The sequence below is a fragment of the Hemiscyllium ocellatum genome, chromosome 26 (assembly GCF_020745735.1).
Source record: "Hemiscyllium ocellatum isolate sHemOce1 chromosome 26, sHemOce1.pat.X.cur, whole genome shotgun sequence".
NCBI classification, from domain to species: Eukaryota; Metazoa; Chordata; class Chondrichthyes; order Orectolobiformes; family Hemiscylliidae; genus Hemiscyllium; species Hemiscyllium ocellatum.
Window position 1 is genome coordinate 17,652,512 of NC_083426.1, and position 12,760 is coordinate 17,665,271.

Here is a 12,760-nt window from a genome sequence, read left to right on the forward strand (position 1 = left end):
TTTTGACTTTGGCACCTCCACATCTTTCCGGCATGAAGGTTTGAGACACTCAGAAAACTCTCTGTTCTTTTTTATTTTAAATATAGCGAAGAGTAGAATGAGCACAGCCAGTGTTAGGAAAAGAAAGCACTGGCCAGAAAATAATCCTAATTCTCTAAAGATTTATCTATTTAATATTTTCTCTATTTTCAAACATTTTCCAATATTAGATTTACCGACATGGCAGAACAACAGAGTACTCGAACAGATTTCATCAATGCTGCAATTTACTTTCTGCGGAGTCATGGATTTGATGGTTTAGACCTGGACTGGAGGTTTCCTGCCTTTGAAAACAGTCCAGCAAGAGATAAAGGACTCTTTACTCTCCTCGTCAAGGTGAAAAATCTAAAAATATCCTGTCACTGGAACACCTTCTGTAAACAATTATAGATGACTTAAAACCAATAATGCATTCTTAATATTATTGAAGGCCACACATTCATTGAAGTAACTGTTAGATAAGGACTACAAAAACTTCACCATATTTATTTTAACCAGGATCTCAGGGAAGTACTTTATGCAGGGATAGTACTTTAAGAGGCATAATTGTTGTCTATCAAAAGGAATTGTAACCACAGGAATTATGCTCTAAAAACATATTTCTCATCACTAACAATGGCTCACTATTTATAGGAGTTGAGAGAAGCCTTTGAACAGGAGGCACAGAAATCTGGGAAGGACAGACTTCTACTAACAGCTCCAGTGGCTGCTAAGGAACAGATCATCAGTTCTGCTTATGAAATACCTGAGATTTCCAAGTGAGTACAAATTACTGAAAGAATGAAATGTGTAACCTCTGAGAAAAGGCCTCATTGTGGATAATGAACATTATTATAAGCCAACCAAATGAAGGAGTTCTTTCATTGAAATTGTGAAGAAAAGCTAAAGATTTGAACACTGGCCATTTCAAATATGTTGGTTCAGAACATGCTCCCAACCATGGCCCAAATAGACATTTCAATTGTTTTCTTCCCCTTCCAATGCTCCTCTGTGAATGCCATTGAACAATCAAGAGTTCAAACTAAGGGGCATGCTTTAATGCAGCAGCACCAGTGAAGTAAGGTTGATGTTTAAAGCAAAATGCAGTCAGTTCTTCTATAATGCAATGGTTGCATTCATGTGCAATCCCACATTGTAGAAAAATCGCACTTTAGAAACAGCGCTAAAAGTGTTGGCTATGTAATCATGTTACAGCCGACACACTTTAAAAGTTTGCATTTTAGAAACAACGTCCCCAATTCATCAATTGTGTTACTGCGAATTTGTGTTGATGAAATGTGCATTATAGCAGAATGACTGTAGCTTTTCTTTTAATGACTCTTTTTCCATCTCACTAACACCTTCATTAGGTAATAGGCCCTTCTATTAAAATTATCTTCTATATTTATGCAGAATTGGGGGACATTTTGACTCAGAAGCAGAATGAGAAAAATCTATCAAAATTGCCAATAATTATTTAATTTTAAATCACAACACACAAGTGAAGCATTAATTATCAAGACAACACAATATTTAATTAGTACAAAACAACATTAATGAAAAACAGTGCTTTTAAAAGTTAACTCACATTTCTATACACAGAAAAAGCCCTAAATAGTCTTTCCATGCACAGGAGGGCTTGGGCATGTCAAGGGCACAGCTAAACCAGTGCATGAAATTCAGAAACATGGAAACTTTGGTAGTACAGTGGCTCAGTGGTTAGCACTGTTGCATCCCAGCAGCAGCCACTGGTTTGATTCCATCCTCCGGTGACTGTCTGTATAGAGTTTGCATATTCTCCCCATGTGTGCATGAGTTTCCCATTTATTTCTACTTTCTGTTTCCCATCTGTCAACTAATTCTCAATCCATGCCAATATATTATCCCCATGCTATCATCTTTATTCCTGATGAAGGGCTTTTGCCCGAAACGTCGATTTCGCTGCTCCTTGGATGCTGCCTGAACTGCTGTGCTCTTCCAGCACCACTAATCCAGAATCCTCACTCCACCATCCAGGACCTCAATCCCTAAGGCCTGAACCTAACTGCCCAGCCTTGACCCCTGGCCTTAATCTGAGATTTACTCCTTGGCCTTGCTCCCATTTACTGTTGCTTTGTTGACTGCCATCATTCACCCCATTCTCAAAATCACAGGTTGGTCTGTCCTGTTTTTGCTGCTGATAGATTCATAGTGAACCTCATTATTTTATTAATAATTAACTATGAACACTAATATGACATCTCAGACTTATATATACAGTCCACATTATGCTCTCACGTAGACCATGGATAACAAGATATAGGTGCAGATGTAGATCATTTTGCTCTTTGATTACATTCCACTATGGCTGACCTGATAATCCTCAGCTCCACTTTCCTGCCTTTTCCCGATAATCCTTGATTCCCTCACTGATTATTAATCTGTCGATCCTTGGCCTTGAACTATTTAACAACCCAGCCTCATCCCTCTGAAGTAAAGAATTCCTGCTCTCTGAGAAAATAAATTTCTCCTCATCTGTCTTAAATGTGCAAGCCTTTATTCCGAGATTCCACTGTCTAGTCCTACACCCTCTCACAAAGGAAAATGAGCTTTCCACATTAACCTGTTAAATCCCTCAAAAGTCATATTTGTTTCAATTAGGTTGCCTCTCAGTCTTCTAAAACCAACTTACTCAAACTATCCTCATAAGACAGACCCTCCATACCTGGTACCGAGCCGAGTGAGACTTCTCCTGTAGGCTTCCAATGCCAGTCTACCTTTTCTTAGAGATTTCTGTCATACGTGCTTGACTGGTTGACCAACTGATTGACTAGCTGTCTGTTCGCTCACCTGCTGACTGAATTATCAGAGTGTGCAACAGAAATACTTTCTGCAAGAATTTCATGTCAATAGGTGATTGAGCTTTCTAAAAGACATAGTACCTTTCTGAAATCTATGCAATAAACCAATCAGGACCAACTATAAAATGCTGCAAAAAGACTCAGCATTATAGTTGCACATTGTTCACCTCTGAATAATGTGCACTCTGTTGAAGCTCCTCTTCCAGTCAAAAAGAGACCAGGATGAGGAGAAGGAGAAGAAGCAAGGCCAATTGGCAAGGATCAGATAAATAAGGCCCATAAATACATTAGGTTCTGTAAATTGCTAATGAGCAAGCGTCTGCAGAAGCATGGCAATAGCCAGTGGCTGGGAAATGGAGTAAAGACCGAATCCTGTCAAGAGTACATAGCCAGGATGACACGTCACTTAGTCCAGTGGGCTGAGTGACCTGTCAGCCTGATAGCAACACTGATAGCAACAGTATGAGTTCAATTCCTATACCAGCTGGGGTTAGTATGAAGATCCTACCTTCTCAACCTCTCCCCTTGACTGTGGTGACCCCTTAGGTTAAGTTCACCATCAATTGCCCCTCTCTATTAAGAGTAAAAAATGAGGTCTGCAGATGCTGGAGATCACAGCTGCAAATGTGTTGCTGGTCAAAGCACAGCAGGTTAGGCAGCATCTCAGGAATAGAGAATTCGACGTTTCGAGCATAAGCCCTTCATTCCTGATGAAGGGCTTATGCTCGAAACGTCGAATTCTCTATTCCTGAGATGCTGCCTAACCTGCTGTGCTTTGACCAGCAACACATTTGCAGCCTCTCTATTAAGAGAAAAGTCTGTGGTCTTTTTATATTTATCAGTGTCAGAATGCCAGTGCTTGAGAAACATCCATCTTGTTACATTGATCTAATCAATGTAATCATAAAGTAAGAATGTGGTCAGTCTATTTAAAGATAAATTATAGGTAATTACTAATTCATTTCTTCAGAGATGTTGCTACATACTTCTGGAGCAGGTGGGATTTGAACTGAATTCTCATAGCTCAGAGATAGGGACGCTACCACTACACCACAAGAGTCCAAAAGACATGATTATATTCTTACTAGTATAATAATATGACTGAATATACAGATTGTATGATGGAGGTATTTTATATTTAAATGTCACATGTCATGATGTCATTTAAGTTTCTTAAATGTAGCCATGCTTTTCTGAGATCAGTGCTACAATTCAACAGAGAATAACCATCATTATTACCCGTCATTTAATCTTCAAAATCTGATCAACTCACTTAAACAGGGTGTTGGGAAAAAAAACACAGTTACAATGAGGTGGTCCACTTTGGAATGCTACCAAAATCACCTGACCTGAAAGTAGCCAACCTCACAGCAACGTACAGAGGAATGTCCAGTGACTGGGACTGAAAAAAACTATCCAATGGGAAATTACCTGAATATTAAAATTTATCACCTGCAATCTCTAACCCACAGTGAAATCTTCAAATGTCTCTGAGAATTAGACTTCTTGACGATTGATATCACACGTACAAAAATTAAATCTCTGTTTGCTACTGGAAAGAAGAGGATTGGACTCCACCTTTTCACTTCCACCTACCCCTTACCAAAGGATAACAGGGGAACTCTGGCAATGGACAATTGAAACTCTTAGTGGGAATGGATTATACTCATTCAGGTCAACAGCCATACATCAAAACCAGCTCCAGTGAGCAGCCACAATGGAATTTTTTGTTCTAGAAAAGGAAATATCCAGAAATATGGAGTAATGTGCAGAAATATGCAATAACATCAAGTCGCTCTCACTTGTAATATATGTTAATGACTTGGATAAGGAACGGCAATTTATTATCACCATATTTGTGGATAACACAAAAATAGGTACAAAAGGCAAGTGATGAGGATAAAGCAAAAAACATGCAGATCAATATAAATAAATTAAGTGAGTGGACATAAGCTTGGAGGATTTAATATAATGTAGGGAGATGTGAGGTTATGCACTTTCTCGGGAGGAACAGGGAGCTGAATACTATTCAAATGGAGAAAGACTGCAGAATACTACAGACAGAGGAGTTTGGCAGTACCTATCCACAAATCACAAAAAGCTAGCATTCAAGTTCAGCTGGACATGGAAAGGAAAAAGTAATGCTGGCCTTTATTTCTAAGGGAATTGAGTATAAAAATAGGGAGGTTTTGCTAAAATGACACGAAGCGTTAGTCAGACCACTGGAATATAATGAACAGTTTTGTTCAAATGTTCCAGGCATAATAGATTGTACCCTGTGCTCAATCTGGGACATTCATGAATGAGAATGGATACCATTTGATTAACGTTCTGCTTTTATATCACTATAACTAATGGATAACGTAGGTATGAACTGGAGTTTTGAACAAGAGTCATATCAAAGTTGAAACATTAATTCTGTTTTTCTCCCTCTGCAAATGCTGCCAGACCTGCGAAGTTACTCCAGAATATCTGTTTTTATTTCAGATTTTCAGAATCTGCAATGTTTTAAATGAGTTGAGTGAACCTTCTCTGAATTACCTCTGACGTAATTACAGCATTTTTCATACATGGAGTCACAAACTGCAAATAGCAGTTCAAGCATCCTCTCTCCAAGGCCCTGTGGAAGTGGAATGAAATATCCCTGAAGTCCAATATTCAATTTATCATTCTAACCATGTGCTGTACCTTTCTTGTGATTCATGTTAAAGAACATCCAGATCTTTCTGTACCTCTGAGTTCTGTAATCTCTCTTAATTTTAATGGTATGCTGCATTTCAATTCTTCCTGGCAAAGTCACGTTTTCCCTCATTATCCTCTATCTGCTGTTTGTTTGGCCTCTCACTCCACCTATCCAACTCCCTTTGTAGAATGTCCAATCTCTTGTATATCTTGGTGTCATCAGTAAATATAAATTAATTGAAAGATGCAATCATTGTAGATTGAAAATAGTTGAGTCTCCAAAATTTATCCCACAATCTCTTCTCTTGTGCAGTAATCTTTACTGTGTACCTTATCCAGTACCATATGGAAACATCCCTACACAATAAGTGTTTTGTGTGCACCTTCCACAAATAAATTAATTCAATACGATTTCCTTTCACAAAGTCAAATGACTCTGCCTGACCAAAATATGATTTTTTAAGTACCCTCCTATAACTTCCTTTGTCATGCATTTGAGTAATTTTGCCACGATCCACTTTGTTAACTAACACGGAGCTTCCTGTTTTCTGTCTATATCCTTTCTTGGACAATTACCAAAGTAGCTGTTATCTCTCCTAATTACGTCATTCAAGATCCTAAAAGGCAAGCCATCTGATTCTGGGGGTTTTTCAACCTTTATGTTTTATGTATAATAACTTCTCCTTCAGGTTTTTCTTCATGCTGTTTTTAATTTCTCCCTCTCATGAACCTTATGATTTTCAAGTATCTTTGAGATGTTTTCCACCGTGAAGGCAGGCAAAAAATGTAGGTTGAATGACTCTTCGCTTTCCATGTTTCTCATTATCAGGTTCTCGGACTCACTCGCGAGAGTAACTTTACTGATATAAACTGTTGCTAACTGGCTTTCTCAATGTACAACACACAGATTGCAATGGTTCAAGAAGGCAGCTCACCACCAGTTTATCCATTGCAACTAGGGATAGGCAATAAATGCCAGCCAGCCGATACCACCCATGCCCCACAAAGGAATTTTAAAAACTTATACTATACTTCATCACCTTTTATTTTTAATTACCATTGTTGGGTCCATCTTAATATTTGAAAAATCTTCTGGCTCACCATTTATTTTTCCAGATTTGTGTTGGATTTCTTCCAATATCAAACATTTATTTTTCTTTTATCGACATATTAAGTGCACTGAGCTATAGAATACTAACTATTGAAATAACTGATACATTTATGCATTATTTTTAAAAAATTAATGGGCTTGGGCAGCACTTGCTTGGCTAACATTTATTCTCCATATCCATTTGCCCTTGAGAAGGTAGTAGTGAACTGCCTTATAGAACTGCTGCATGTGTAGGTATACTCCAATGCCATTAGTGAGGGAATTCCAGGATTTTGATCCAGTGACAGTAAAGGAGTGGCAACATATTTCCAAGTCAGAATAGTGAGTGGCTTGGAGAGAACTTGCAGATGATGGTGTATTCATTACCAGGTGCTTTTGTCCTTCTAGACAGAAGTTTTGTGGGTTTGGAAATTGCTGTTTCAGGAGACAGTAAATTTCTGAAGCAAATTTCGTAGATGGTACACAGTGCTGCTACTGTGCATCAGTGATGGGGGGAGTGGATGTTTGTGGATGTGGTGCCAATCAAATGGGCTGCTTTGTTCTAGATGGTGTCAAGCTTCTTGAGGATTGTTGGAACTGGACCCAGCCAGGCAAGTGGAAGTATTCTATCACTCTATGACTTATGCTTCATTTCTGACAAATGGGCTTTAGGGAATCAGCAACTCCTTCAAACCTTCTTTTGGCTAGTGGGACAGGAAGCTCTGAAGCACAGGTCCTCAGTACATTGCCGAAATGTTGTCAAGGCCCATAGCCTCTCCAGTATCCAGTGCCTTCAACTATTTCTTAGAGTGAATAAAATTGACAGAAGACTGGCATCTATCGATGGACCTCAGGAAGACACCAAAATGAACTATCCACTTGGCACCTCTGCTTTAGACTTGTAAATGCTTCAGCATTATCTTTTGCACTGATGGGATGGGCTTCCCCACCATTGAGCATGGAGATATTTGTGGAGCTTCCTTCTGTGAGTTGTTTGGTTGTTCACTACTATTCTTAACTGGTTGTGGCAGGATTGCAGAGCTTAGGTTTGATTTGCTGGTTGTGGAATCACCTCATTCTATCACTTGTTGCTTATGCTGTAGGCATGCAAGTTGTTTTGCTTGGATCTTCACCAGGTTGGCATCTTATTTTCAGATGTGCATGGTGCTGCTCCTGGCATGCCCTCCTGCATTCTCCATTGAACCAGAGTTGATTTCCTGGCTTGATGGTAAAGGTACATTGGCAGATTGCCAGACCATGCGATTGTAAATTGTGTTTGAGTACAATTCTCATGCTGCAGATCATCGACAATACTTCATGGTACCCACTTCTGAGTTGCTAAATTTGCTCAAAGTCTACTACGTTTAGCACGATAATAATGTCGTGGGTGGCACGGTGGCACAGTGGGCGGCATGGTGGCACAGTGGTTAGCACTGCTGCCTCACAGCGCCAGAGACCCGGGTTCAATTCCCGACTCAGGTGACTGACTGTGTGGAGTTTGCACGTTCTCCCCGTGTCTGCATGGGTTTCCTCCGGGTGCTCCAGTTTCCTCCCACAGTCCAAAGATGTGCGGGTCAGGTGAATTGGCCATGCTAAATCGCCCGTAGTGTTAGGTAATGGGTAAATGTAGGGGTATGGGTGGGTTGCGCTTCGGCGGGTCGGTGTGGACTTGTTGGGCCTTAGGGCCTGTTTCCACACTGTAAGTAATCTAATCTAATCTAATGTCACACAACACAACGTAAGGTCTTCTCAGTGTGAAGACAGGACTCTGTTTCCACTAGGACTGTGTGGTGGTCATTCTTGCCAATGCTATCAGATTGGTGATGTTGAGATGAAACATAGTTTTCCCTCTTTCTGTTTCCCTCATCACCTGCTACAGACCTAGTCGAGCAACTACACCAATTAGAACAGGACCAACTCTTAGAATCATGGTGCTATCCAGTCTTTCTTGGTGGTGCTCATTGAAGAGCACTTTTTGTGCACTTGCCTCGATCAGTAGTTCTCTAAGTTATTCCTCCAATGGAAAAGGACTGGTTCATCAACCGAGTGGGACTGAGAGATGTGTGTTGTGTGGGAATCTCCCGGAGGTTTTCATGCCATGTTTGACCTAATGTCATAAAACCTCATGCAGTACACACCTTCATCAATACCAGGTGGTCTGTCAGGTTTCATTCCCTTATTGAGACTTTCTAGCAGTTAATTCAACTGACTGGTTTGCCAAGCCATTTTGGAGAGCTGGTCAGAATCAACCATACTTCTGTGGGTCTGGGGTTACATGAAGTCTAGACCAGATAAGGATGGAAGCTTCCCTTCCCTAAATGCCACTACTGAAACAATGTGTCTTTATAATAATGGCTTCATGGTCACCATTAGACGTTTAATTCCAGATATTTATTGGATTTAAATTTCACCAGTTGTCATGGTGGGATTCAAACCTATGTCTGTAGAACATTACTTAGGTCTCTGGATTATTAATCTAGAAATAAAAATACTAAGCTATAGCTTCCCTATGAATAATAATTATAGTTAATTACTAAATTGAATTTTTATTTTGTTTTAAACAGACATCTGGACTTAATCTCTGTGATGACATATGATTTTCACGGTGTGAACAATAAGTTCACTGGACACCATAGCCCCCTGCACCCTGGTTCTTCTGACTATAAATACAATAGTATTGTAAGTATTTGTGCAAAAGTGGTATCTATATTTTAATATCTTCATTATCACAAATATCTCATAAGAACCTTTTATTAACTTGAAGAATCTCAATAAAGATATCACACTGAATTATCTTACAGGAGTATGCGTTGACATACTGGAGAGATAAGGGTGCACCAGCAGAGAAGCTACTTGTTGGATTTCCAGCATTTGGAAATACCTACAAGCTCAGTACCTCTCAAAATGATCTTGCTGTTCCTGCTTATGGTGGTGGTTCCCCTGGTCCATACACTGGCAAAAGTGGATTCTTGGCATACCATGAGGTAACCATGCTGAAATTGTTTGTGGTGTTATTATCCCAGCTGTGATATTCCTGGCCAAGTTGGATGTCAGAATGAATTCTGGCTTGATTGATCGTATTTTTGTGTCTTGATTAACTTGGAGGTTAGTGACTGATACACATTCACACGAAGCTGCACATTTTCTTGAAGAACAGAAGCATTTTTACAAAGGAAAAGAAAAATAAAACAAGCCTCTTAAAGACAGAAGAATCTTATATACATAATAAAACACACAGAAAAGTAAACTTTCAAGCTTTTTCCTGACATTATCTATTACAGAGAATCTCAAATCCAGAGAAAATGTATTACTGGGAAAATTAATAAGTTAGAGCCGAGAATTCTGTTTCCCAGAAAACTGCAAATTATATGTTTTGTCCAGAACCAAATCAATGGAATGATAATTGTTAGCAGATGAGAATTACACCCAGCCCAGAATGGTCAGGCAGGAGCTCTGTCGTAATGAAAGAACAGCTGGTTCATACAAAAAACAAACACTTGGAATAAGAATTTGTATCAGACCTTTTATTTCAACTTGTTTAAGCTGAATTTTTATTGAAATATGTGAATACATTAATCAAGTAGTTTAGATGTTCCTTGAGTACATAATTCCATGATTTAATAATGTGATAAGGAATTAGAATAATTGACTGAGATATTTCACCACAAAGTTTAAATGAAGATCACATTTCTTACAAAATACAGCAGGTCTTTATGCGAATCTTAATAAAATGTTGCTGTCAGCAACATATCAAGCCAAGCTCTGTATAAGAGTATGTAGCAAGAGACTTGAGAGCCTCAGTCTAGACAGCGGTGAGATAAGATTCCTACATGTACATTCCCTCTGGGGTAGTTTGAGAAGTCCTGAAGATGTGAGACTCCAAGAAGAAAAGTGAAAGTAAAAGAAAAAAGATTATCTTGGGTCATTTTATGATATAAATAATACCATTTTGAAGAAACCTGCCTGAGTCAGATCCAAGTCATTCAATGGGAATTGGAAGTCGCCTGAACAGGGCAAGTTGCCCAAAGAGACAAGCAAGTTATATTTCAAATATTAAAAACAGAACTCAGACTACATGCAATGGTGGAGACGCCAGTTTAGAACAAACTGGTGCAATTACTTCAAGTTCCATGGGGAGAAATTACAAGAAGATTTCTACAAAGGAGAATGAGAAGAGTGAGCTTGGTGAGATGCACTGTCAGAATCAGTAGCAAGATCCACAATAGTTGAGCAGTCACCTTTCCTACTGCAGGTGTTTGAAACCTGAAGGCCCCCTTGAGACTACTGTTGACATATCTGGAGAAAATCAGACTTTTCAAACAACAGTGAACTTCTGTGCCACAGTAGAAACACCATTTTAGTATGTTCCTGTGCGCAATGGGCCTCCATTGCTGTTGATCTCCTCCTGAGCCAGTGGGTTAAAGAATCTTATAAAAGCATTTGAAAATAACTTCAATCCTAAATAGAACATTGTAATCACATTTGCATCATTCATCTCAAAAGCCAATGAGTCCTTTAAATTGTTCTTTATCACAGCCTTTGCTGTTTGAATTTGTGTATCGCTGGACATCAGAGTGCATCTGGGAAAGTTAACAAACAGTGAAATTCACAACTAATCTTGGAGGAACTGTTGGGCGAAGTTCACAGCACAGAATCAGATAAGTTAATTGTTGTTTTAAGTCTGTCCAATAGAAAGGCTGCAGTAGTGGGTACAGTGGATTCTTTCTTGATTATATGGTTTTGGAGAGAAGTCTCTTGATTAAACTTAAAATATAAGCTATAGCTATTAATTTAACCTGGGGCAGTGTTTGTTGAGGAATAGGATGGTGTTATTTTCTGGGTCTATAGATTGTGAAGGAGCAAAAATGGCCTTTGCAGTGATATGTACTTCTTGTCAGATGTGGGAGTTTAAAGAGAGTTTAAGGGTTACTGTGGATTATATCTGCCATAAATGCTGTTGGATGCAAATCTTATCAGATCAAGTGGATCGGTTGGAGAGACAAATAGAAGCGATGAGGAATTTGCAACATCTATAGTATGTGATGGATGGCAGTTAAAGAAAGGGGGGAAAGTCTCAGATACAGTCACATAGATGGGTTAACTCCAGGAAGGGTAAGAGGGGTAGGCAGCTAGAGCAGGAGTCTTTTGTGGATATACCCATTTCAAACAGGTATGCTGTTTTGGAAAATGTAGAGGTGATGGATTCTCAGGGGAACGTAGCACAAACAGCCAAGTTTCTGGTATTGAGACTGGCTCTAATGCAACAAGGGGCACGTCGGCTTCCAAGAGATCAATTGTGTTACGGGATTCTGTAGTCCGAGGTACAGACAGACGTTTCTGTGGTCAGCAGAGAAAAAGCAGAATGGTGTGTTGTTTCCCTGGTGCCAGGATCAAGGATGCCTCAGAGAGGGTGCAAAATGTTCTCACGGGGGAGAGGGGCCAGCAGGAGGTCATTGTCCACATTGGAACCAACGACATTGGAAGGGAAAAGGTTGAGATTCTGAAGGGAGATTACAGAGCGTTAGGTAGAATTTTAAAAAGGAGGTCCTCAAGGGTAGTAATATCTGGATTACTCCCAGTGCTACGAGCTAGTGAGGGCAGGAATAGGAGGATAGAACAGATGAATGCATGGCTGTGGAGCTGGTGTACGGGAGAGGGATTCCCATTTTTGGATCATTGGAATCTCTTTTGGGGTAGAAGTGACCTGTACAAGAAGGATGGATTGCACCTAAATTGGAAGGGGATTAATATACTGGCAGAGAAATTTGCTAGAACTACTTGGGAGGATTTAAACTAATAAGATGGGGGGGTGGGACCCAGGGAGATAGTGAGGAAAGAAATCGATCTGACACGGGTACAGCTGAGAACAGAAGTGAATCAAACAGTCAGGGCAGGCAGGGACAAGGTAGGACTAATAAATCAAACTGCATTTATTTCAATGCAAGGGGCCTAACAGGGAAGGTAGCTGAACTCAGGGCATGGTTAGGAACATGGGACTGGGATATCATAGCAATTACGGAAACATGGCTCAGGGATGGGTAGGACTGGCAGCTGAATGTTCCAGGATACAAATGCTACAGGAAGGATAGAAAGGGAGGCAAAAGATGAGGGGGAGCGGCATTTTTGATAA

At 39.7% G+C, this 12,760-nt stretch overlaps 1 protein-coding gene across 1 annotated transcript in view; it reads left to right on the forward strand.

The window, feature by feature from the left end:
- Positions 1–219: 219 nt before the first annotated feature.
- LOC132828098 (acidic mammalian chitinase-like) overlaps positions 220–12,760 on the forward strand; it is a 28,654-nt gene continuing 16,113 nt past the window's right edge. The window contains exons 1-4 of the mRNA XM_060845009.1: positions 220–375; positions 673–797; positions 9,195–9,309; positions 9,432–9,614. Coding sequence (XP_060700992.1) covers positions 220–375; positions 673–797; positions 9,195–9,309; positions 9,432–9,614 — 579 coding nt within the window. The remainder of the gene's footprint in view (positions 376–672; positions 798–9,194; positions 9,310–9,431; positions 9,615–12,760) is intronic.